This window comes from Lampetra fluviatilis, chromosome 26 (assembly GCF_964198595.1).
Source record: "Lampetra fluviatilis chromosome 26, kcLamFluv1.1, whole genome shotgun sequence".
Lineage (NCBI taxonomy): Eukaryota > Metazoa > Chordata > Hyperoartia > Petromyzontiformes > Petromyzontidae > Lampetra > Lampetra fluviatilis.
In genome coordinates, this window is record NC_136300.1 from 13,299,365 (window position 1) to 13,320,555 (window position 21,191).

Consider the following 21,191-nt stretch of genomic DNA (forward strand, 5'->3'; position numbering starts at 1 on the left):
TGTAGGCTGTGTGTAGCGGCATATATAAACTTTTAGGTTGAGGTGTAGATTTGTGCAGTAGTTTCAGGCTGCCGCGCCCGCCGCAATAAGTTATAATGTAACGTTGTAAGCCTCATTTTGGCGCCCCTTTACCTTGGCGCCCGGGGACATATGTACCCCCCTGCCCCCCCCTAGCTACGCCTCTGTCACCTGGTGACCTGGTTATATTATTCCAGCACTTTGTTTTATAATCGTTGCATGTTACTGGTTTTGAGACATGGACAGGTGGAGATGGAGTGATGCATCAGCTAATGGGCAGGAGCTCTCTCCATTGTTGCATCACGAGGTTGGGAGAGATGGTGACGGGGCTTGAGGAGGCCTGAATACAGTAATCGATGATGATGATTTATCTGGGAAAGCCCTGGAACAGTCTAAAAACATTGTCATCAGGATCCTGCATTTGAAATATTTGGCCATATACTTTACTAATTAATGGTTAAGAGGAAATCAGAAAAAGTTCAAAGAGATCTGGGGTAACTCAAAGTTCCCCACAGCCATCATGGGAGCCTGGGGAAGCCTCACAAATCTCTGCGTGATCCACATCTATTATCAGGAGATGACAGGTCAAGCGGTGGCGGTGGCGCGTTCACCGCTTATTGCAGAGAGGTCCACGGTTCGAATCCAGTGTCCTTGCCGATTAATATATCAGGTATCTAACCATAGTAATGTTTACTACGCGCCATCTGCTCAACTGTGGACGTTAAAGATCCCGTGATGTAATTCGCAAAAGTAGGCCATTGTGTGCCAGCGTCACTGTTAAAATTGCCCGCAAATCACTCATTTCAAACCACTCACCCACACTGTGAACATTTGGCAGGACCCTTGTGAGAATAGTGATGATACTCAGTGAGGCTAACCTGGGCAAAGCAAGCCCAATAATAATGATGGTGCCGGGATTTGTGAGTTGAATTCAAGAGACAATGGCTGGGGGGGGGGGGGGTCCTGGAGGGGCAGTCGCTGCCCTCCGCCACCACCTCCATGCGTTTTTATCGAACTCGCGTTGAAAGTGGGCGTGCGCCCGTACTGCTACAGGGATCGTTTCGATTGTTTGTTGAAATTGGTGCCGGGATTTGCGTCCACGCACAATGCATGCAGGGTGAGCTGTGGCGGCACAGACTATGCGAACAAAACGTGGAAACTCCTCATATTCTATGACTACTGATGCTATTTTTATTTTACCAGGTAAGGCCCACTGAGCAATGAAGCTCTTTTCAGAAGCGACCTGGGCACAAATGATAGCTCAGCAAAGTGGCTTACCGTGTGGAAATTTACAGCAGTCAAATACTCTCTAAACGCATGATTCTATTCACCACAGAACTAAGCCGTGGCAAGGGGCGAGAGCTCATGAAGGCCAACAGGCTCTTTTGCAAGAGCAAAATTATCTGGCAATGCTGCTGCTGCGTTGGCAATGGTGTATTGGTGTACACAATGGTAAAAAACTCAACACATTCGCCAATAACACTTCGTGGCCTGAACAGGAAAAAAATAGGTAACGTTTTGGGTATTAGCTATTCTGCATAGCTCATGGATAGATGCCAGAGACACAGATCGGACGACAAGGGTTGGAGACCGCACTAAACACAAATGTGTTGAATATTTTTTGGGTTGCAGAGAGTACACAAGCGGCATTTTACGTATCTGCAGCGTCAGTCAAATGTTGCAAATTTGGCGGAATCGGCTCATTGCTTCAGGTTGAGGAGGCTACAAACTCTACACTGGGGTTTCCAGTCTCAGGTGGAAAATGCAGCCGAAAAAAATATAGAAATGGGACAGAAGAAAATACGTTTCTTGAACTGAATCGTGATGTCAAATTCCAGACAATTAGTCTAAATACTGGGTGGTAGTAAGGTCGGCTAGGTCAGTGGATTAGGCCGAATGAGCCCCCCAACCTAACCCCTAGACCTGACCCCTTGACTTGACCTACCGGCCAGTGGAGTAATGTGGTTGGCATGGGCCCTCGTGCAAGGAATTAAATTGCCCCCCCCCAATCCAATTTCCCGGATCCCCTCCTCTTTGCAGCTTGGCACCTGGGCCACTCCAGTCCATGGGCTGTTGACACGGAGTGCCGATCCGACCCCACGACCCGACCCCACAATCTGTCCCCCCCCCCCACCCCGTGTGGTGCTGGCCTCACCATGCCCTCATCCACGAACTCCACCACCTCCACGGTTTCCACCACGTCAACCTCTCCACCGCCCTTCCAGTTGGGGTTGGGCGCCGTCCTGGCGTTACTCTGCTGCTGCGTGGGGCCTGGGTTGGAGCCCTTGTCAGAGCCGGGGTTGCCCCCCACGGGCACCGCCTTGCCGTCGTGGTGGCCGTTGTCGCCAACCTGGTTCTGCCGCCGGATGTCTGTCTGCGCGGTGGGCGAGTGGCAGATGGCATAGCCGTGGTAGCCCGAGACCACCTCCTCCTTCTGGCGCCGCTCCGAGGCTCGGTGCTGCAGGCCGTCCCTCCGACGGAGGGGCTTCATCTCAATCTGGTAGCGCGTGCGTGGCTCCCGACGGCTGCCACCACCGCCGCCGCCGTCACTCTGGCCTGCTAAGCCTCCGGGGGCACAGATGCACGCACACACGCAGTTGTCCGACGATGCCCGGCATCGTGCCGCTCACCTCCACGCGGAGCCACGTCTCTGCATAGCCCTTCCCTCACAAAGTAAAACCGCTGCTTAGGTAATCACAGTTGTGCCAAATGCGTGTGTTTATCGAGGGTGAATTTCTCACCGCTGTGCTTTGCTTGCGGTATCTGATGCACCCTGGGTGATGTGATTTGAGTTTTTAAAGGAACACACACTTAACTCATTATTCCCTTATTCCAGGGCTTAATTTCAGCCAGGCCTGTATATTATAAATAATACATGGCTGTGGCTGCTACGAGTCAAATGCCTACTCTAGTCTACCAGCAATCCATAAAATATTCCATGAGATTTAAAGACCTCTCCAATTCCATCACAACACCTTATTTTCCTCCATCTCTTCCTGTGGCACAACCGAGCCGTGCCGAGCCAAGCCCTGCACCGTAGAAGCTGAACCACGCCACTGACATCACACGCAATGAACAATGCTCCCTAACCCTGGCCCTGCTTGAGACCGAGCCAGGCATCCATCTCGCACGGCCAGAATGTCACGGTTTAGTTCCCGCTTGGCTCGAAAAGCAGCCACCCATAACAGCGAGGGCATCTCGCTGACTTGCCTCAGACGTGCTTGTGGGAAAGGGGCTCTCGTGTCCACCGGCACCTCAACCTGCCCTCGTGGCGCGCGGCACCCCACGCTGGACCCGGCCGCGCCCTACCTTTTGGCGGCACGGCATCAGTCGTCCTCCCGCGCGCTCCCTGCTTCCCGTTGGGCACACCGGGCCCGTCGGCGTTCACCGCCCTCCTCGCACCAGGCCGCTCCGGCTCAGGCTTGAGCACGCCACGGCCGGCGCCCCTGGCGGCCGCCGTGATGGCGGGCGGGTTGGCATGCGCAGAGCGCGAGCGCGGGCTCGGGGGCGGCGTGGGGCCGAGGCTGCCCGCAGGGCTCTGATTGGGAGGCGGCGTCGTGCCCTTGCGGTAGAGCTCGGTGCTGGGTGGCCTCTCCACCGGAGCGTCGTCGTCTTCCATCTCGTACTCGTCCTCGTCCTCGTCCTCGTCCCCCTTGCGCCCTGTGGGAGCAAGCGGGCGCCGGCGGTGAGGGACGAGGCTTACTGTGCGTCGTTGTGACGGGTTACGGGTAATTAAGTAACGTGCAAGGGCGGCATCTGTGTCACCAGATTAAAACATAAAACAATACACAGTCTGTTCTTCTATAACGGCGCGTGCTGTTTTCATAGCGCGAATTGGATATAACATGATTAAGTGAACATAATTACGTCGCTCGAGTAGGAATAAGCGGTCGCACGGCTGCCTCGGCATAGCATCACACAAAGCGGCATGCTGCTGGATGCTTCTAGATGCTACCCCACGCACCATAGTTTTTGTGCGGCCTGTGTACGCATCTCACGTGTTATCGCGGACTGTGCTTTACCCTATAATATATATAATTTATGATAACGCAATTTTTCCAGAACGCAACAACTACCACGTTGTAGGAGAACAGAATATATTAACCAATCGACCTCTCGGCCTTGTTAACCAATGGTTCCCCAGCAGCTTAATTTTAAGCTGCCAAACTCTGGACCGGTTTCAACTTCTCTAGGCCTCATCAGCAGGGCGCAGCCTGCGAAGCGAATGCTGTCGCGTTGCCTGGTGTTGTAGGCGAGGGCAGTTCATGAACACCACGACTTCCCCATAATTATGAAACGTCCTGGGAATTGAAGTGTGGTAGTCCTGCTGAATATATGCAAAACCGGAGGAAATAAACACAATAACGCCACCATAATGGGAGAGATATACACGAGAGCCGACGTTTCTGGCAATGGCCCTTCGTTACGGCAGATGTTCTCTCTCTGCTACGAGAAAGTGCCATTACCCCAAAACGTCACCTGTTATATTTCTTATTTTTTCCTGTTAAGAGCCCACGACACTACTATTGAGGAACGTTTTCGATACTTGTGTGCCACAGCCAACGCAGCGATGCAAATGCATTCGTTTACACAAATGCAGTAAATGAGGGGAATTGTATTGGCGTAAGTGCCAACCCTTGCTAATGTACGTGGTCGGCTGCCAATTGGTGAAATGCTTTTACCGCATCCCGACTTCGATGATAATCAAAAACGCTTCTTGAGAATTGTTTAATAACATTTTTAGCCGATTTTTATTTTTGCATTGAAAATCGAAATGCCGGCAAACGTAAAAAAACTCCCAGGAATCTGCGGTGTAAATCGGTCAATGCTGGCGCGGTCACTGCCACGACACACCGGAGCTGTATAAAAAAAACTAACTCGCCGGTGAAAATCACGGTAAGAGGATCCCAAGGAAGATTATCGCATCGGCTTGAGCCGAGATAGGGGGGTTGATTTTTATGAATAAGCTCTGTGCAGAGCAGCACATTACCCCGACGGCACCTGCGTTAAAGAACAAGCAGCAACAGCTGTTCAACAGGCACACACACACACCCACACACACGCGCACATACGCACAAAGACAAATAACCCCCGTAAAGCTGAACAAACTGTTTGGGCAAGTGCTGTTAACGAGTACCTATTAAGGCCAGCATGGCACACGAAGGGGTGGAGGGCCAGCACCACACCCGGCCGCCTCTGTCTCCCTGGTGGTGATGCTTACTACACACCACACCAGGTACTCATTTGTCAACCAAGAGGAGGCCCAAGATAATCGTCACTGGTGTTGGCTGTGAGCGGGAATCGAACTCGGGCACCAGGTTCATAGCGTAGCATGCTAACTGCTGCACTACTGTTCCCCATACAAAGACAAATAACTCCCATATACCCTTAACAGACTGGAAGAGCAAGTGCCGTTAGCAAGCACCGAACCCCTTCGTGTGCCATGCTGGCCTTCATAGAAGCTCGCTCCATTCACGCACACACGCATGCGTGAGGCCACGTCCATTCGCTAGAAAGGCGGATTACGCGCAGTGAGATGTGCTGGGCGCACACATTTGTTGTGAAACGACCTGAATGAGATGTCTGCTACTGCTCTCTTTGCTGAAAAACCGACCCTGCCTCCCAACAACCCCCTCCCATCACCCCCCCGCAATCCCCAGCCGCCCTTACCAGCACCCCTCTCTCCTTGCCTCTCAGCAGATTCTGCCTCGCGTTCTCCCCATTACACGAATTCCAAGCCGGCTATAATTAGTCGCTCCCGGCTTGATATGGGCTTGGGCCAGGGACACAGTGCGCTGGCGAGGCATAGGGTTGTGGGGGGCTGCAGGGCCGCGGGGAGGAGGAGGGCGAGCCTCGCCGCTCGGCCTCGGGGAGTCTGCGCTGCTTCAGCTGCAGGCGAGCGCCGGCCAAGGTCCAACGTCGCGACGGCCACGTGAATCCCACAAACGCCGGTCCCCCCCCACCGGAGGGAAGTCGCCGTGCGGCCGTTAGGCACGGCCTGTCCCGAGCATTGGCCCTGCCTTGATCCAACCGCCAAGCCCCCAGGCTGCCTGTGCCACCGGCGTGATGATCACGGGGCCGCCGTTTTTTGTTGCCGGAGAATCGCGCACGTGCACTATTCATAGAGAGGGAAGGGACCCGGTTTGCATTTTTATTGAGCAACCTGGCGTTCCTGTCCCTCAGCGGCTCTCTTCTCCCTCTCTCTCACACAGACGGCCACCACCACCCAGCTGCTCCATTGCCCCCCCAACGCGCCAGCTGATTGCTATAGGGCAAGTGCCTCGGCAGCGACTCACGCAGGCTGGCGCTGCGATCTGTGGTGGTCGCACGCCGCCGAGTATTGTTTGAAAACTCAAAGCCATGTTCAGGAATGTTCTTGAATGAACCGCGCAGTCAATGATGCTGCCGCGGTGGTGCAACAGTCGGCACACTTGATTCCATCTCCCAACGCGGCAATTGTAACGATTGTGCAAGTTTCTTAAATCCCCCCCTGCCACTCTCCACCCCCTTCTCTGGGGTGCCCTGGCTGCTGATGAGAAACAGTGTGTTGAGGCCAGTCCAGTGTCTACTTCTCTTGAGCCAATGCGGCTGAAATTATGGACTCCCAGAAGGCCGTGTGGTTGATGGCAAGTATATACATTTTTACGAATATAATAATAACAATAAAAATACTTGTATTTTTTATACTTAGGGATGGCTACGGGAAGGAAATTGTCTGCTTATTGATTTCCCTCCAGTGGGAGCTCATCCACCAGCAGTGGCATGAGCGAAGAAATTCAGCCCTGCACGTTTACCCTTCAGCACATCCGACGACACTCGACACCGGCCAATCTTATTTTTCATTTCGGTATTATTTTTTTTTCTTCACCAAAACTCATGTGAACTTAATAATCACGAATAAGCCGACTAAATTAAAACATTCCTTTACTGAAAAAGTGACCCGTCCTTTGCCCGTGGCACCACAAAAAAAACCGTGTCCGTCGTTTGGGTTCCACGGCTAACGAGCCACACCCGGGCTCAAGCGTCGCAGACGGATTATATTTAAATCCACGCAGTCAGCCACCCTCTAATTGCGCCACGCACCTGGCCACCAGGACCAGAGGCCGTGAGCGTTAAAAGCCACCGTAATTGGTGGGAACGCGCTTGACGTGAGCGGCGCTCGCAGTCCAATCTGCCGACCCCCCCGTGAAGGTCACCCTGATCCCGAACGCTCTCGCCGGGCGAGGCACACTGGCCACGGCGCGGGTGACGCCGCCGGTTGCCTTCATCTCCAGTAAAACTGCCCCAGGGACCGGGGGACGAGGAGGAAGTGAGAGAGAGGAGAGAGGCAGTTCCACGCCGAGCTGCGAACGACCGAGACTTGGGAACGCGCGGTGGGGCATGGGCGGTGCGGGTGCCAGCTGGCGGGTGACCAAGCTGGACGCCGACCAGAGTGCCTCCAATATTATTCCATGATGTTGAGCGGATTCAGCTCTAAATGCGAGAGGCAAAGAAAGATCCACACTGATGAGGAAATTGGCAAAGGGAACAAAAGTATCTTTCAGGAGGAGGGAATTCTTTGTGCCGGCGGGGCACTTACGCTTACGAGTCGGACAAGCGGGCACGCGAGCGAGCGAGCGAGCGACTGAATGAATCCATGAATGGTTTCATTAATTAATGGCTTCGTGAATGAGTGGAGAAGGAATTAACGTGCGAAAGACTCCCATCTAGTCTTGTTTCCACTGGTGAGCGCCCCTGTTATGCCTATGCCTCTCAAAATCCTTTGAACCTTGGAGCAGTGACTCAAACGCAGTAATGGTATGCGACTCCTCAGAGTGCTCAGAGAGCTATTGATTGTATAATGCACAAAAAACCTCTCAATCTCAGACACAGTTATAACTTAAAGGCTGCATGGCTCGAGCTCATGCAATACTCCACGATTCTTTTAAGTCAGAACCAGAATCAGAATCTCCATTTAGATTGGAGGATCCGATGAGTCATGAAGATCATTTTCACAGATGTCCATATTCCGAGAGATTGTGCGGCAGAGGAGTGAGGCGATGCATTGGCAGCCACGTCTGATCTGGGTGGCTAGGCAAACATACCAACGAACGAACATCCGAATGGGCTAGGGTGGCCAACCTTTAAATTCAACAAAAAACTGACACGAATCACGCACTGAGTGTGCAATGACGTTTGGCGGTGACGATGGTGGTGGTGGTGCCGGAGGCGGCGATGATGACGGCGATGGTGACAGCGGTGTTGATGAAAGCAGTGGTAGTCATGGCAGTGATAGTCATGGCAGTGGCAGCGATAACGATGATCACAATGATCGCGATGATTGCGATGGTAGTGGCGGCTGGCAGCGATGGAGAACTGGCGATAACGATAGTGGTGGCAGCTAGAGTGGTCGGTGATGATGGCGGAGGCGGCAGAGGTGGCTGCGGTGGCGGTCGGCACGTACCCTGGGACAGGAAGCCCGGAGAGAGCTCGGCGGCGAGCTCCAGGGCGATGCTGGAGGCCTCATGGGCTGTCTGCGATGCCATGTCCGCAGCCTCCGCCTTCACGCGTGCGTGCGCGGCCCTGACAGTGGTGGGAGGAGGGGGCGAGCGGCACGGGGAGCAGGGGGCGAGAGAAAACGTTCAGCATCTCATTGGATTTTTCGTGGACCAGGGACAAGCGACATCAAAACCAAGAGTGAGCGACGGGGGTCCGAGGGGCTCGTAGGAGACGCTGAGCCAGCACCGCTGACACCTGGGTGGGAATCTGGGTTTCAGATGATGAACAAATTAAGAGAATTTACCATTTCCTGCAAGTCAGGTATTTAGATGTTCAAATACCAAATAGACATCCATCACAAGGAATCAAGTCTGCATTAACCACACATGCTTGTGGTCAAACATGCAAACAAACATGTTTTGATAATATATGCAGGGTCCTGAAACTGATTGGCCTACATCAGAGGACACCAAAAGGTAAACAGTGCAAAGACAATGCAACTATAAAAAGCATTAATAGCTCTGGTCGAGCAGTTGTCTCGATAGGTATCAAGATGATGAACAAATTAATCGGCTTTAACCTCTCTGGCTATGCCAGAAATGGTTCCAGCTTCCCACACCTTTCCTGAGAAGGTTTCAGCCAACTATTTCTATAGAATTGATTTTTGTGTTTAGTTTCATGTCCTTCCCCCGCACCTCCGATTCGCACGTTTGGTAATGTACAGTGCGAAAGAAGTTCAACATTCATACATACAAACATCATTAAACCGGGTTCTCAATTTATTCACGATTAGTTTTTGGCTCAGATAACAGAAGTGTAAAGCCAAGCGGTGTCATACACCCTCGTCCACCCGACACAGCCAAACAAAACCAGTTGTCACATGGACAGAACACGCTAATTGATAGTCTTCGGCAAACCAGTTTGTGTGAAAGGAGAGCCATGGAAAATGGCAACGATTAGATACGATGCGTTGCTGGAAGTTACACCCAGAATCGTTGGACGACAAATGAGCAAGCGCTACTTGGCAAGTGATGGCATCTCCTGATCCGGACCTTAAATAGGCGTGAAGACGTCATTGGCTCAGCCATGGAGGTGAGACTGACGTTAATGTTAATGCGATAATATTACATTGCAATTAACAATTTCTATCATGGTTATTTAGTATGTTGTTAACAACCGTAATGTTACTCTGTTGCTCTGAGTTGGGTCGATGGTCCTAGCCCAATCGCCAATGAGCACACAAAACTAAATTCGTATGAACTTGGTTGTTATTGCTACATGCAGCTTGAACTCCAGAACTGAGAACGAATTCTGGTCTGAGCACCATGCGAGGAACACTGTTTTGCAGAGTATAGTAAAGGTTTGCTTGACTAGTTCCGTGATTTGATCTTGCACACAAGGCAGTGCCCCACGAGCTACGAGAGTTTCGCCTCTCGTGATACCCCGTGGGGGGTTGTTTGACCATAGTTCTCCACAACTGGTCAGTTCGAATAAGTGAAGGGGAGGCCCAGGGCTGGTTCAGGTAACACTCGTCGCTCATGTTAGCTATGGCCACGAATAAAACTCAGGTCATGAGATTCATAGCGTAGCGTGCCAACCACTGTGCCACCCATCCAGCCCGATTATAAAACAAGTTTCAAGTTTATTGCATTCAACCAGGTGGTGAGAACTCTAAAAACCAGGATCGAAGAGTTTCATTTGCAAGAGGGTTCTGGGTCAACAAAATTACAAAAGTAAAAATATACAAAACTAAGTACAGTTATCAACTAAATAGAAATCAAAGCACTGTTGGGTGACAAAATAAAAAATCTAACAAAACAATAGAAGACAAAAACCTGGGTAATTCTGGATCGGCTTTGAGACTTGAAAATAAAACTGAATAGGTCACGGGGAAACAGCAGCGTGAATTCACCACGCAGCCTGCCTTGCACGCACAGCGGCAAGACGAGATGAGAGACAACTCGTCAAGGCAACAGCTCGGGGTGAGAGAACCATCCATTCCTGGCACTCGCCACCATCAGCGTAATGAAGTCACCACGGCAATCCGCGCGTGAGTAAGGGAGCGAGCGAGCGAGTGGGGGAGTGAGCGGAGGTATTGTTGAGCGGGGAAGAGAGGAGGGTTCAAATTTGGTCACAGCCCGCGTCGAAAGCGCTTAACATTTGCGGCAAGTGGGGTGTTAACTGTGATCGTGCGAGCGACGTGGTGGGGGTTTCTCTGAATTTTGCTCGACGACGGTTCCAAGGAGCCGTTTTCCGCTCAATAATTTCCCGAAGATCCAGTTCAGCGGCAGAGCGAGTGGCTCGCAATTACCGGAAGGTTGCGAGTTCTAATTCTGGCTGGGGGTGTTGACTCAGCCTATCTTACCTCTGGGGTACGATAAAATGTACACCGCGTTGTGGGGAAGTCAACAGCGGTTGTCCCATGGTAGAGCCGCCCCTGCTATGGGAATGTGGAATTTCCAGGACTGGGCTGTAAACAGGAGATGAGCACAAATACCTCGATGCTCATTTAAGTGGGACGTCCTTTTGACTTTCTACATTCCCAAAAACATGTCTAAATATAATTCCGGATCTCCTGCAGCTTTGATCAAAACTTCACATCATACTTTGATATGTTGGCATTTCTCCATACAACATCTCGTCAATGAAGGTCGTGGCTCCGTCACCTGCCACCCGCTCAGGGTTCACGGAGGCCGCGTGCTCCATTGTGACAGCGAGGCAGAGCGACCAGCGGATTCTGTGTGAGCGGAGTATTCATAGACACTGCCACGACCAGTGGCGTCCATGTGAGCAGAATGTTCGTAGAGACTGCCACGACCACCATGGCAAGGATCACATTTGGAACCAGCGGTCTACAGAAGGCCACTCTGCAGATGGTGGGAATGCGAGCACTAATGAATAGATTATTGGGTTTAATAGCGTTTTTTTGGGCTAGAGTTCGTAAATATAAATGTGCCATTAAATCCGCCACCACCAGACACAGCCAATTAGTAATGACACGTTAATATTTAAGCGATCTAACCCAAAAAAAAGCTCTTATGGATAATATTGGTCGCAAAATTCTACGTGTTAAATTATTGAGTTTACCGACATATTTTGCTACAACTGATATTGTTGCTTTTACTGCTGCTACCATACATATGTTTTTGTTAATGCTGTCGCTATTGAGGCGAGTGCTGCTGCTACTGCTGCTCCATTTAGGGTCAATTAACAATCCGAGGTCACCATAAGCCCACGGAGCCAGGACGGACGGTGAACACAGGGAACTTCGCTGGTCCATCCACTTGGCTCCGGCAGGCCTCATTCCGTTGGTCGATGGTCGCACGTTCTGCTGTCACAAGGCGAGCCAATTACCTGATCATACACGAGGATTATGCCCGAGGGTTTTTCACAGTTCTGAGTGTCTCATGGTCGTGTAAATAGTTCACTATAAAATAGTTCACTATAAAATAATTCACTCAACCCTATTGACTGCAGCGTCTCCCTGGCAGCTGCTGCCGATTATTCGGGTTTCATGTAAGGGTCGGATCCAAAAAGTTTAGTATTTACCGACAGCCTTTCTATGAGAAAAGAGGAGGAAACTATTCACAACTATCACGGGTTAGGGGGGGTGTTAAAACTCATTCAGTGACCCATCTCTTTTCTCCCCCATGACTGCCACGAGACAGCCCCTGTATCCCGCTGTGAACCACACATGTGCTTCCATGACATTCGTGAACCAAGGAGCCGAGAGCAGGTTGTGCACAAGGGACTGGAGCTTCAAGATGTCATCCAAACCGTTGGAACGGATCGACACACAGATTATCCAGGTTCAGGATGCAGAAGTGAGCATCCGATGGCCAGACCTCGGCTTTTGATGGAGCCGATGCAGCCGTCCAGTGGTGGAAACGAAGCCTCCAAGAGCCGAATCACGTTCAGAGGGTTGATCACCACGGTAAACGGCACCAGTTGAACAACAGCAACAACAATGACAACAACGCGTGGATGTGAAGGGTCGAGGGGTAATTCCCTGATTGCTGCTCCTAGAACATTGCTCCCTGGACAGAAGCTCCCTTCACTCTCCTGTCCGGATAGGGAACTGCCTCCACGAGCACATTGCCAACAAAATCACCGATTCTGGTCTTCAGGCCTTCAAATGCAGAGCACACACACGGGACATCTCCTAACTTCACCGCACGCCTTCGTAGGGACTGAGCCTTTCAGCTGCAGTGAACTAATGATTATGCCGATTAGATGTACTAATGTTTGATATGGCTGTTGTTCACAATTGCACCCAAATGTTTTTTAAATAAATAAAAAGAACAGGCAACGTGCGCTACGAGGGATCTTGCCAATCTCGTTCTATCGCTGGGTAGCTATGAAGGGATAACGTTTGGTTGCAATTGGAGGGGCGCACTCCGCGAACATTCCTTGTCAATTTGACTACGTCGTGGCATCAAAGCTGGTGAGGAGATCTGCTCTCCGAGCGCTTTGTAGACGGGATATTAAAGTGGTGGCAGTGTCAGCATTGTGCGACGATCTGACAGGCCATTCGTATCACACAGCAGCAATGCTGACCGGCTGAGGGATTTGTGTTCAATGTTTCCTTATACGTGACATTTAAATTGGTCAATGTTTTATTTTGGTTAGTGAAAGTACATTTCTATTGATTTATTTATCCCCCCCCCCTCCACACTCCCCACCCCACAGACTCAAGGTTTTCCCAAGCTTTTCCTGTGGGGGTCTCACAGATGTGAACCTTTGGGGTGGACACGTATGCCCAACTTATACGTGGAAAAACAGAACACTCCCACGTTTGCAACTGTGGCTACGGACACCAAATCCTGGAGCATAGATCTTCCCACTGCCCTGAATATAAATGTGAAGGTGGGTGGGTGAGTGAGTGGCTGAAGTAGGTGAATGGATCAGTGGGTGGGTGGGTGGGAGTGAGTGGGTGAGAGAGTGAGTGGGTGGGCATGTCTGCAATTCAGCAAAGCTCAAACAAAGCCCGACTGGGGTGGGCAAATCACTCAGAACCGAACCTCCAATATAGCTGCGGCTCTTTGTCAGCCGGACAAAACCATCATCAGGCGAGCCTTTGAGGTGGCTCCCAGCAAGCACGCCGCGGATTCCGCCACACACAGTGAGCGAGCGAATTTCCAGCTGCATCAGCAGCCGAGACACGATTACAGGGCAGCTCGCACCTCGGGCACGGCGCAACTATAAGGAGAGTGGGTTCGGCGATATTTAAGCCCCCCCCCCTCCCTACTGTAGGGAGGGAGGGGGGCTTAAATATCCCATGGCGGTGATCTGCACTACGCAATCGTCGGAGGAGAGCTGGGGTCGCCGAGGTCACAGCTACTGCGACGATCCCACACCTCCGTAACGGTGACATGAGGCGAAGGCGGTGAAAGTAGCTGCAGCGGGGACGGGGGGGGGGTGCAGCAAGAGCCCCGGTGAGTCTGCACGGTGTGCCGGCAAAAAGGTGAGGAGGAACAGAGGGGGAGGGGGGGCTGGGACGAAGAGGCGGAACATTGAGGGACGCCTTCTCTGCTGCGGCTGCTCATCGCTGTATAGAAACATATCGTCCATTTCCGGGCTCTCAGTGCTGCTTTGATGCAGTGGGGGTAGTTATTGAGTGTGTAGGAAGGGCAACTGCCCCAGGCCCGAAGGACCCAGGCGCAGTGCTACGAAGAGGTGAAAAATTGGACAGGCCCCATTTTATCCAGGGCCTATGCCAACTCTAAGAAAACCCACCATGCATATCGAGACAGCACTCAAAACTTCACACAGATGGGTTCATAAATCCACTTGCTGTACCGCCATCGCGTTGGTCACGTCACAGCTCCAGTGGGGTTCAGGAGTTTCACAAATCTCTGGATAATCCACCAACTCTTGGCTCGGAAGTGCTAGATGGAACGCCAATGGTTGTGAATATCCTATCGATTCCCTATCCCTGGAACAGCACAAAGATTGGGGAATACGTCACCGTGAGGGTGCGATGTTGTGGTGAACGTCACCGTGAGGGTGCGATGATTGTGATGTACATCACCGAGAGAGTGCGAGAGATCCCCCAAATGCGCGAGTCTCACACAGGAGATGCAAGCACCCTGTACACGTGGACACACGGTGCTCACGTCACTGGGCTCGGCTGAGTTCATCAACAGCGATTCATGCCACTCGAAGACCTCATCAGCAGTACGATTACAGAGTGTGGATTTATGTAGTGTCTACATGCGACCGCATCTCATGGTGCTGTACAACAACAGTGGGACGTGTACATCATGGTGAACCAGCAGGCGTATGTGCGTTCTGTCTGCCTGTTATCGGTCTTAGAGAGTAGAGGCAAAAGTAAGTGCACGAGCTTGAACTTGAACAGAGGCAGGGAGTCGGCAGCACGGATGGCTGGGGGAAGGGAGTTCCAGATTAGGGACAGCAGAGGAGGAGAGACCTCCCACTGAACGAAGCATGACGGTGCCGATAGTTCAACCTTGTGTGTTGTCTTGGTGTGGTCTGGGAATGTTATTGTTCTTATTTTGCTCATTTGCCATAGCTTTAAAAATCGGTAGCAATTCATGCACTCTGTACTTAAATACTTTATTTATGTGTTTATTTTTCATGACTTGCTTACCTTTTCTCTATTTTTCACACCTACCGTGTTTTTGTATTGGTTGTTTGTTGTAACTTGCTAACCCGCCCCTACTGGACATCTCTGAATAAGAGTTTTATAGCTCATCGGATTCCTCCAGCAGTCTACATAAAAATTCTGATACGATACAGGAGCAGTGCACAGTCAAACTCAGACTAAAGTGTCCCCGCAGCTCAAATATGCATTGGGGCAGTGCTCATTTGCATTGACAGTCCCGAGCCAGGGTTGGAAATTCCACATTCCTGTGGCAGTTTTAAGTCTATCCGCATGGACAATTATTTATAGAGATACAGCCGGTGTAATATTCGGGGCAGTCCTGCAATGTCGCACGCTTTCTCCAACCGCAAGGGGACGGCACCAGTTAACCTACGCACGCACGCACCAATAACATGACTCATTGGGGCAATGCGAATGAGAAATGCACACACCTGCCAAAGATTTCCTCCACCTTCATCTAGAATCAAAACCCAGTTTCTCTGGACCGCGAGTCCAGCGTTGAGCTGTTCTGATGGCTGCGGCGGCGGTTGCAATTAATGGTGGCGGTGGCAGATCTGAGCGGCCGTACAAAAACCGGATACAGAAACAGCTCTGCGTGGAAATGTTTAATGCTGCCTGGGAGGTACTATCCTACAAGGTGGCATGTAGCAAAGTATCGACAAGGCTCGATTATGGCAATTCACTACTCTACGGGACGTCTGACAAAAACATTATGAAGCCGTAGCCTGCACAAAATTATTTGTCATGACAGGTACTACAAGTTCCAACCATGTCCGTCTGGTGCTCGCCGAGCTGCATTGGCTTCCTGCTGCTAAACGAATACATTATAAGGTCGCGCAAAAAGCACACATAGTGCTTGCCACAAATAAACCACAATATCTCAAGGAGCAAAAACCATCATGTAAGCCCCAGTCACCCTCGCAGCGGCTTTTGGCTAACCATCGAACAAAGACGGTTACTGCATCCTGTGCTTTCAGATCCACTTCAGTGGCCGTCTGGAATGCTCTTCCAATATTAGGAAGCCACTAAGCTATGCACTTTCAAATCGAAATTGAAAACTCATTTCTTAAGAACTGATTTTTGTGTTTTGTTTGTTGTCCTTCACCCGATACCTCCGATTAGCGCAGTTGGCTATTAACGGTGCGAAAGGAGTTCAACATACATACATTACCATCAGCCCCACAAAAACAGAGCCCCCGCCTGGGTATTTCTTGTCATCAAATACTCCACCTCCTCAACTCTCAGTGAGTGACAGAGCAGTTGTGGAAAGAGCAGATGAGTTTCCATGCCTGGGTAGTGTGCTAATGACCATTTCCAGTTTGGCAGCAGAGGTCTCACGCCAAATCAGTTTAGTGGCATTTTCTTTCAGTCAGCGGCATAATGCTCTGCAGAAGCTACTTGGTCTGTCGCTCTGTACGAAGCCGCATGTCTTCTCAGCCACAGTTAAGCCCTCCCTGATCTATGCTTGTGAAACCTGGGCCCCTCTGAGGAAACATCTGCACCTGTTTTAAATATTCAGGCTGGCCGGCCGACAATCCATCCTGGGTTTAACCAGGTTGGATTATGTGAGGAGCTCACAGATTCTTAATACATCTGGATACCGTTCTAATGGTGAGCTCCTCCGGCAGGTAAGAACTGTGTTGGTCGGGTCATGTAGTCCACATTCCCAGCTACCGCATACACAAGCATCTTCTGTTTTGGCAGGATACAGGGGGGCTAAAACAGGCATGGCACCAGCTAGAGAAGAAATGGGCTGACAAGGTACAGGAGGATGTGAAGCCGAGTGGACTTGCTGATGACTGGTACCAGTGGAGTCATAATCACCCTCTAAAGAAGAGGGTCGTGAAGGATGCTACTGAAACAGTTGCCCACCAAAATTAATGGAGGGCAGAGAAGCAATGCTCTCACAACAATGAGCAGTGCCGGGCAGCTAAAAATCAGAAAGTTGGTACAGTGGAGAACACAGTTGGTGCATCTGCCAGTCATCTCAGTCAGTCAACCCTTGGCACCTAGTGTCTGTCGCTTGAACTCATGTCAGCTGGATTTTGACAGTTCACATGGTTTCAAAGTGCACCTAGCCTGGCACAATCACTGTAATTATGTTACCACCACTTATTGGCGAACGGCCATTACTGTTGTTGTTGTGTGTGGAGTAGGCCTCGGCAAGGTAAGGTATAAGGTCAAAAGCAACAAGCCTACCTTTACCCTACCTTTTACCCTTACCCCATAAAAATTACCCGATTACAGGGTAATTACTGGGGTACTACACATGAGAAAAAGTGTTATAACAGGTAAATGGTAGGTAGAGCGCTTTATTCATATAGAACACTCTCGATGATTCCAATTTTAAATGGAGGCCACGGACTACGCCACAGAGCTTTTAGCGAGCGGTAAACAAGGTGTTTACCGGGTAATACTTCGCCCTACCTTTACCCTACCGGGTAATTCTTCTGCGCTACCTTTACCCTACCCTTTATCTTACCCCTTGGCATGTCGACACATTTACCCTTTACCCTTTTACCCGGTAAAAATGGTAAATTACCTTACCTTGCGGAGGCCTAGTGTGCAGTTCTATTTGTGTCTGTGTGTAATCAGTTCTGTGTATTTTGTGTGCAGTACTGTGTGTGTGTGGTGTTGTAGTTAGCGGTAGTGTAGCGGTTAGCGTGCTACGCTACGAACCCACAGACCCAAGTTCGATTCTCGCTCATCACCAATAACAGTGGCGAATATTTGAACTGGGACTCCCTTAAGTCAACTCAGTCTCAAATGAGTACCTGGTGCTGTGTGTAATCATCGCCACTAGGGAGACAAAGGCAGCGACGTGTGCCATGTTGGCCTTCATAGGTGCTCGCTGACAGCATTTGCTCCAACAGTCTGTGAAGGCTATAATGGGGATCTTTGTCTTCGTGCATAGTCAGTTGTGGGTGTGCGTAGTGTGTTCTCTGTGTGTGGGCGGCTGAAGAGTTAAAAGAAGGAGCTGCTGCTACTGCAGCAGCGTCAGGATTCGCCGGTTTCTCACCCGGCACCAAGAACATTCTCGCGACGCCACCTTCCCAGAGCCGTAGGCGCAGCTGCTGCTGAATGCCAGCCGCTGCCGACCACTAGCCACACACGCGGATCTACAGCTCGCAATCCCCACCTACGTCCCATCTCTCGGTCACATCACCCACTTGCAGCGCATCTGCCAGCTATTATTATGCCACCTATACAAAGTCACCTAGGTTCACAACCCCCAAAGTGTCTGTTTACAGCCCACATCCTAGTTAACCAGGAGCCTATTTCCAACCTGTGTAGTGACAGAGAAAGGTCACTACTGTGTCGGCCCGTACGAAGGCTGGGGGCCCCAAGGGGGTGCCTGGGGGGTCACGTGGTGGAGGGATCCGGACCCTCCCAGAGGTGGGGGAAGTGAGGCGTGTCCTGGGAAGGGAGGCGTGGCCTGAAGAGAGCCAGCCACGCCGGGGCGGAGCCAGCCACGCCAAACCAAATATAAGCGTGGTGTGAACGCAGAGCGAGGCGGCTGTTGTACTGTACTCCAAGGTGAAGACATCTTCGGTCGTCAAGTCCCGAGTCGTCGTCCTGGGCCAGGCAGGCCGTTGCCTGCCTGGTCCAGTCTGTGTCGTGTTCCAGAGTGTTAGTGAGTTGAGGAAGGTGGTCACCACCTCATGTAGAGTGTTATATTATTCACCGTTTAATAAATAGTGTTGCCTCCAAGTTGCGTGTGTGTGCACCTAATTTGAACCTACTACATTTGGCGTCAGAAGTTGGAAAAATAAATATTGCTAGGTGTTATCCTAGAGAAGTAAAATGGGCACACGAAAAACAAATATACAACTCACCTGGACGCCTTCGTACAACGGGGAACGGTGTGACGACCATCCTTCGGACAGCCCCGGGGATGGCAGCCCCGGTGACAGAGAGAGAGAGAGATGGCGCTGCGCGCGGAGCGGCGGGACTGGCACCACACTGCTGCTTCGCCGCCATCGGGAATGGAGCGACGGAGCCGCGGGGAGAGGACACCATCGTCGCTGCGGGGGCTGGCAGGGGAGGCCCGGCCATGCGGGCCACGCGGTTCCCGCCATTTCGGCGGCTGGTCGGGGCGCGGTTCCTGCCAAAGCGCCGCTCCCGCCATTTCGGCGGCGGGAACGCCGCTCCTGCTGCTGAAATGCCGCTCCCGCCGACATCAACGCCTATGAAGGGGGAGTTCCACACGTTCGGGTGGCGCCCCCGTCTTCTGCTCGAGCACGAGAGGGTGGATGGGTTCGCAAGAGCAGGCCGTATTCATCATGCAAGATTCTTTGGGGCGTCCCCGTGCTCCACCTTGCCGCGCTCCGCTATTTAAAGGTTGCCAGGCGAGTCGTCACATGACAAGCACCCGTCCCCAAGAAAAATAATAACTTCACCCATCTTGCGTGCGCCGGGTTGCGATCGCGGGTGTTTTTTTTACTCACTGGGTTGCGGAGCGTGTTCGTCCGGTTGTGTGCGTGATAAATTGACGCGGCGACCATGGGGGGTTTCTGATTGTAACAAGTGTTGTTGTTAAATACGGCGTCGAGATCGGTATCTTCTGGGTGTAGTTAATGATTAATTCGTGTTGGTGTCCCGAGCTCCGTTGATATCCTGTATGTTGCCGTGTTAATGACTCGTGTTGTTACATCGTTTTGTTGCGAAATCGCCGTTGTTATTGTGTATACTGTATGGAGTTTCGCTCGTGATTGCCACGTGTAACTGTAAGAAACTTTGATCGTCATTTTTGCCAAGGTACAGACCGTATGGAGCTTTGCTTGGAATTGTTAACAGTGTATGGACTGTTGGGTACTTGCTTGTGATTATTTACTATGTACGGATTGTCTGGAGTATTGATTGTGTGTGTTGCCATGTGGGGACTGGATGGAGCATTGCGCCAAACGATTTACTGTACGAACTTCGTATACTGCATATACTGTATTCATCAATTCGGCGATTCTTGGGGTTTGTGTATAGTTTTTTTGCTCTCAAAATTCGAATGCCCTGAGTCCCATGGTTAATGTTGAAGGGGATTTAGAAATGACAGGTTCGGTTTGTTTCAAACTCGCTGGTTGGTTCCTGTCCGTTGTTGCACAGATGATGTCTTTTGTGCGGGAATGCTCCTTGTGTTCTGTATGGATCGGGGGTGCGTTTCCGTTAATTGCCGTCAAATTGCGTTGCTCTCTCCACTCGGTTGGTACAGCTGCATGCTGCAATGCGAGTCTCGGAGATGATGTGTACGGATACGGGATGTGAGGTGTATTGTTGTGACCATTGAATATTCGGGATCGTCACAAATTGTGCGTACCTGTTTGGCATTGGATCAGTTCTGTGGTGGATCATAATTCAAATTGTATGTGTTGTGATGGTGTTAAATTGCGATGGTGACATGCTGCCAGGGATTTGTAATTGTGCTGCTGGCTGTCACCTATCTTGGGGCGCAGGTCCTGACCAGGATGGCCCAGTGAGTGTTGCGTGTCTAACATGAACGTTGTGGTCCCGTCATGCAATGGCTGACGGCTTGACCTGACAGCCCGGAGATTGAAACACTCCGTGGCATGTCTAGCCTAGTGGGCTGTGCGCTCACATGGCTCGGAGAGTGTGGTCCCGTCATGCAATGGCTGACGGCTTGACCTGACAGCCCGGAGATTGAAACACTCCGTGGTATGTCTAGCCTAGTGGGCTGTGCGCTCACAGGGCTCAGAGTGTGGTCCCGTCATGCAATGGCTGATGGCTTGACCTGACAGCCCGGAGATCGAGACACTCCGTGGCTTGTCTAGCCTAGTGGGCTGTGCGCTCACATGGCTCGGGGAGTGTGGTCCCGTCATGCTGTGTCTGACGGCTTGACCTGACAGCCCGGAGATCGAGACACTCCGTGGCTTGTCTAGCCAAGTGGGCTGTGCGCTCACATGGCTCAGAGAGTGTGGTCCCATCATGCTGTGTCTGATGGCTTGACCTGACGGCCCGGAGAGTGAGACACTCGGAGGTGCGTTGAAACAGTGGGCTGGGGATTCGTAAGGTTCAGGTGGAGTTGTCCTGTTACGTTGGGACTGTATCCCTCAGTTGT

The 21,191-nt window shown here is 51.3% G+C and overlaps 1 protein-coding gene across 3 annotated transcripts in view; it reads right to left on the reverse strand.

Annotated features, from left to right (window-relative positions):
- LOC144942121 (junctophilin-1-like) overlaps positions 1–21,191 on the reverse strand; it is a 116,347-nt gene that overhangs the window by 16,041 nt on the left and 79,115 nt on the right. For 2 of the 3 annotated variants that reach the window (XM_078868871.1, XM_078868870.1), the window contains exons 4-6: positions 8,462–8,580; positions 3,328–3,678; positions 2,174–2,583 (exon numbers count right to left, since the gene is read on the reverse strand). In XM_078868871.1, coding sequence (XP_078724997.1) covers positions 2,174–2,583; positions 3,328–3,678; positions 8,462–8,580 — 880 coding nt within the window. Of the gene's footprint in view, positions 1–2,173; positions 2,584–3,327; positions 3,679–8,461; positions 8,581–21,191 lie in introns of those variants that run through there. The other variant, XR_013639318.1, reaches the window with a different exon arrangement.